Below are 6,000 nucleotides of genomic sequence, written 5' to 3' on the forward strand. Positions count from 1 at the left end.
TTCTTGTCGTTTGTGGTCTGTCTAACGATTCTGTCAGAAAGGTCCCTAAGTACTTCATATTTTTCACAACTTTATACTCTTCTCCATCAATTTTGATTTTTTCAGGGATATTCCTATCACTTTGAGGTTCTCTGATTAGTATTTCACTTTTACTAGCATTAATTTCTAGACCTACTTTCTTTAACTCCATCTTTAGTGTCTTCATAATTATTTCAATCTCATTTGTTGTTCTGGCAATAATCAGCAAATCATCTGCAAAAGCTAGAATCACTGGCAGTTTTCCGTTATTAAGTTCCAATAGGTTAATATTAGGGTGTTTCTTCTTAACCTCATTCAAAACTTTCTGGATGATCAGCGTAAAAATGTAGGGTGATAATGGGCACCCCTGTTTAATTCCTTTGCCTTTGCTCCGTTCCTCCGTCCTGACTCCTTCCCACTGTATGCTCGTTCGCTCTGCTGTCAACGCTTGTAGTACTCTATTTGTTATATGTGAAGGGACGTTCAGTTCAGTCAGTATGTTTTCCACCTAAATGTGTTTTGAAATTGTATGCAATGTTAATTATCTACATTGTGTATATCTGTCCATTCTAGGGTCATTCAAAACTTCGTCTACTGATTAGAAGAGAAGCTAAATAGAAAATTGTTCTACTGTATATTCAACTCCTTCCTTCCCCGTTATCCATGACTACCAAACCAATTGTAGTCATGGATAACGGGGAAGTGACTTTTGTATTTGTGCCATAAATACCTTCGGACAGCTTAAGAGTTTTGAAGCTTTCTGGATCTTCCGCCTACATAAGTATTTTGTCGTGATTCAGTAACGACGACGTCAGTCCCAGGAGTTCGTAGATGCTCATAACTGTTTATAACAAGCCGAAGCTTTACCCTATTTTTGAGTAGTGGAATCTTCCTTGGCGAACTGTGAGTGAGCTGGGGAGCAAACATTTCCTTGTTGGCACTGCTACTTGGCGCTCCCGGTGCGGAAACATCACAGCCAAAAGTAAGCAGCATAGAGTTCAGCAATATGCTCTCAATTTTTGCTATACAACATCCCAGATGATGCGAACTTTTCTGGCCTTTTTTCTCATTAGCGACTCGAATCGGCAAGTACCACAACGGACGGGGTTCGAGGCTAATCGCTTCTCAAGGAATCGGATACGTCGTTCTGCCTTCGATAATCGTGCTTCCAAAGCATTCTCCATAGTCTGCTGTCTATGTACTGCGGTAAGCCGAGGTTCTTCACCGTGTACACTTGCGTTAGTTTGTGATTCCACCGGATTCGGATATCTACAGCGTGACTACTTCTGAGTCACTCAGCGATCGATTCGATACGTACCAATAGCTTGAGAACGCCGCTGAGGCAGCACACTTGGCAGGTTTGCCGTAGATTGTGCGGTAATGCAACAGCTGCTTGACCTCGAGAGTCGACAGGCGAAGGAGAAGAAACGGAGGTTTGACATTGCTGTGCTGCCCATGATCGCATATCAGTCCCATCTTTGCTGGGTTTCCTATTCATATGGGACAATTATGCGATCATGGGCAGTGTGCTTGACGCTTATAGTATGGGGCATGATCATAAGTTCAAACCACGAAGGTAACGGAGGGCAACAAGTACTGCCAAGACTGATCCTCGCTTCGATTGATGATCTCTTGAATCTCCTGATGCAGGTCCCTGCTTTTACGCTTTATTCCGTACACGAAGGGCTTTCTTTGCACACTGGCAACTCACTGTTGTTAGGGACTGTAACAGCTGCCCTATTCTACGAAGACACTGTAACTTACTCTCCATAGTTCTCTTGTTTGAAGGCGGAGTGTTTCGTATTCACATATCCGCTGCTCGTGTTGATTGCACAAAATTTAATTTACCTACTTCTGAAGAGCGCATTTGTTTCTTCTCCTTTGCCATTTTGTATTTCAATTCTACCACAAAATTCTACCCATTGACGATCCTGCTGCTTGAGTAAACTCGTTTTTGAGTCCATTCAAAAGATCAGATTTCCTCTTACCTGCGCCTAGTGTCGATATCCACACGATACCTAATCCAGCGCTCGTAGTGAGTATACTGAACTGCCAAACGTTTAATCTTCTGAATATCGCCAGTGGTGTGGTATATCATACGCCGTAATGCACTATTCTATGATTATAGTGCTCTCTGCGCTATGATGGTCTATCTACGTATGACACACTTTCATGGTATAAAGATTTTTACGAAAGAAGAATCTGGATTGAAGAAATGATCACACTCTTTTGTCTAATTCGTTGGAACTGTATCAAAATCGAAAACGACATTTGACTACCCAATACAAGCAGAACTCACCATTTTCAAACTTCTCCTATTGAAATAATCTTAAATGAATTCATTCTTACAGCTACCCCAACACAGACGACAAGGTGGCCATCTATCCGCGGTTTGCCGAGAAAATCAAAGGACACAAATACACCGTGGTAACGAACGAGCAGTGTCCGGAAACAACGTCCCGACTGTACCAAGCGGACGCCATCCAGCGCCTCACCAATCAGCTTCACAGTCTCTATAAGGTGCCCATGTTCACGCTGCAGCTGGGATGCTGCAAAATGCCACAGGAAACGGACATTGCCACCGTTTGGCGTCAACATCTCGAACGGATGACCAACTTCCTCCGGTTGATCGACACCGGAATCAAGGGATACGTCCGGGACCCGGCCGGTAATCCCCTGCGTAAAGCTATCCTTAAAGTGCGAGGGAACAATCTGATTTACAAGGTCACGCCCAATCTGGCGCATTTCCGGGTGGTCCTGCCCTCCGGATCGATGGAGATTGAGTTCAGTTGCGTCAATTACACCTCGATTATTAGGCCCATTCTGCTGAACCAGGATCAAATTCTGGACATGGGCGACATCATTATGCAACTCTCGGCAAGACCCATGGGCGAAGGTAGCGTAGAACCGTTGCACCCGCAGACGGTCGTGTCCACCAGCATGAAACCGATACGAAACGGCAGTTTCGCTGTTTTGGAACCACGCGAAAAGATGAGAATTTTCCCCACCGATGGCGGTTTAACGCAGGGTAGAATCACCGGTTTGGTTCTGGACGAGGGTAACCACCCGCTGGCGAACTCGAAGGTCTTCATCCGGAATCGTGTGACGAACGCGACGACCTACACCGACTACCTGGGTAAATTCCAGCTGGACGGAATCCAACAGACAGATTTCATGGTGCACGTGGAAGTCAGCGGATATACGACTGGTGATCGGTGAGATTTGCATATATTAATCAATTAGATCGATCTTTTAAACTTTTGCTTCTAATCTAGCTACATCCACATGGAGCAGGTAGCGGGTGGCGAACTGTCCGGCGTGATATTCCACCTGAAGCGGGACGAGCGGGTCATGGGTATCCCACGCTTACTGTTCGTCATTCTGGCCGGATGTGCCTCGGTTGCCATAATTGCCTGCGGCGTGATGGTCTTCATGTACATTCAGTCCCGCCGGCGAAACTCCCGCTACTACTACAACTTCTCGATGCTACCGCAGAAGGGCGGCGAGCAGACGAAGCGACTGTTCGACGACGATGAAGACGGTGAAACGGAACTTTTCCGAGCGCCCACCAAGAGTAAGTTGATAGAGGTGTTTCATATCATACCTATTTGCAATTGCCACAAGACCGGCACTCGCGCAGTCTTGTCATGCTCACCTTTGATAGTTGCATAAAAACTCCGCATATTGTTCCAATTCATGCTTTCTCTGTTGATGCTGTTGGCCGATCTTGCATTCGAATCGTTATACAATTATATATTACAAATATCTTTCACTCTCCAAACAGAGCTCCAACCTTACTACGATGACGAACGGGACCCGATTACCGACACCGAAGACGACAGCGAGGAGGAAATTGTGATGCTCAACTCATCATTCCGAAACAGTTAGACCTAGGTGTCTAATGTCTATGCATAATTGCATAGAGTTAGCGTTATTCTCGTAAAAGAAAACTGTGTTACATCCAAGCGCTGCCATCATCAGCCGAGTAACATTCGCCTCCGGGATAGATGTGTAAGTTATGTAAAAGCTAATCTCTACCTGCAAAGCTAAAACTGCTTTTCTAAAAACGAATAATTTCCTTGCGACTTAGAATCGAGAACTAAGCCTTACTTTTCCTATATTTTTTCGTTCCGAAATCGAATCATTCCAATCTCAAACGATGTCAATTATATCTTTTGCGCGGACAATTTTCTTTAAAAAAAAACTATCCAGCTTGTGCAATCAAGAGTAACTAAAATGCTTCCCCGTTAACGCGCAAGCACAATGAAATAAAACAAGAAAATGTGATAACTTATAGGTACTGATCAAGAATCGAATCATTGCACAAAGGCAATTGGAAAGCGCATGAAAAAAAGAGTTGTCTCCCATTATAGGTTGATTAGAAATATTGTTGTTCTACACGACGTGCTCTCCTATAACGGTTGTTAGAATGAGGTAGATATTATTTTGAAAAGCCGGAAACTGAAAACCAATCTCGAGAATGATGGTTCTGTATGAAACGCTCTCTGCGCGGAGCGTTGATGGTTAGTAACAACTTAACTACAAAGTACTTTTTGTAATAAATGTTAGTAACGACGTTATGTAATGTGCGAATTACACTTGTGTATGGAAATGAAAGAAAGCAATATGAGGTGTATTACAGGGTGTTTTTTTTTCTTGGTTTCTGTGATAGTTTATTTAACGTGCGGAATTTAACGAACACCTCTTCTCAGGATTCCTTCAGGAATTCCTACAACGATTCTTCCAGAAATTCTACCGGGGATTCATTCAGGAGTTGCTCCGGGAATCTGTCTAGGGATATCTACAAAAAAATGTCTTAGTATGCCTTCAGGATTTTTCCAAATAATTTATCTTGGAATTCCTTAGGGTTTATCCAGGATTCCTCGATAGATTCGCTGTCCTCTATAGATTTTCTAGGGTTTCTATTTGGGATTCAGAAATTTCTCACATGATTTCTTTCGAATTCCTGCATGATATTTCCTTCGAACTTTTTTAGAAATACCTCTTTGGATTTCTCCAGGAATCATCACCTGGAATTATTATTATTATTTATTTTATTAGAGAGGCTTTAAACATAACCGTTCATTCACCTCTATTTTTGAATCATATTACAATTTATGATACAGCTCTATGTTTCTTAAAAATGAAATTAACCTATTTTCTTCTCTTCTATTATTACTCATCGCTACAGTAAAATTTTGACTTAATTTGAACTTTTTTCTTGCATCTTGGAAATCTGGACAATCGATTACAATATGTGTTTAATATCTAGAACTGTTTTACAATGTTTACAATTTGTTACATTTTTCTCGCCCAAGAGACTTTGTTTTGTGAAACATGTGTGATTTAAACGACAACGAGATAGAATTCTTTGCTCTTCTCTTCTTGGACGGTCATTCCATTTATAAACTGTTGGTTTTATAATTCTCAGTAGATGATGCTTTTCAGAATCCCATTTCCGTTGGTGGCTTTTCCGAATTTGTTCACGTACTGTCCGAGTTGCATCCATAGCAGGAACCGTTGTAGTTAGAATTGTACCTGTTCTTCCCGAATTGGCGGCGCGATCAGCATCCTCGTTGCCAGATATTCCAACATGACTGGGGATCCAACAGAGAACAATTTGTTTATTAGACATTTTCTTTTCTATCAATTGCAAAAATGGATGTTTAATACATCCCTTTTCAATGGCAGCTAAGCAACTAGCTGAATCTGAAAATATTACCGTTGGCGAGAAATGAGCAAGATCTATGGCTTTCAATAGAGCCGCTGCTTCGGCAGAAAAAACACTGCATTCTTCCGGAAGTTGATGAGATACTACCATATCAGGACCTTTTACTCCGATTCCCACTAAGCCATCCGCTTTCGATCCGTCCGTGTATAATTTATGATAGCTATGATATTTTCCTTCGATGATGGATAGGGCTTTCAAGCGATTTGAAGCTGGTGTTTCGGACTTTTTAGTCATCTCTCGTACAGACCAGT

The 6,000-nt window shown here is 42.3% G+C and overlaps 1 protein-coding gene across 1 annotated transcript in view; it reads left to right on the forward strand.

Annotated features, from left to right (window-relative positions):
- LOC109422660 (carboxypeptidase D) overlaps window positions 1-4,598 on the forward strand; it is a 100,810-nt gene extending 96,212 nt beyond the window's left edge. Inside the window, exons 11-13 of the mRNA XM_062859279.1 lie at window positions 2,370-3,233; window positions 3,294-3,592; window positions 3,803-4,598. Coding sequence (XP_062715263.1) covers window positions 2,370-3,233; window positions 3,294-3,592; window positions 3,803-3,906 — 1,267 coding nt within the window. The 3' untranslated portion in view covers window positions 3,907-4,598. The remainder of the gene's footprint in view (window positions 1-2,369; window positions 3,234-3,293; window positions 3,593-3,802) is intronic.
- The last annotated feature ends 1,402 nt before the right edge of the window (window positions 4,599-6,000 follow it).

The sequence above is a fragment of the Aedes albopictus genome, chromosome 3 (assembly GCF_035046485.1).
Source record: "Aedes albopictus strain Foshan chromosome 3, AalbF5, whole genome shotgun sequence".
Lineage (NCBI taxonomy): Eukaryota > Metazoa > Arthropoda > Insecta > Diptera > Culicidae > Aedes > Aedes albopictus.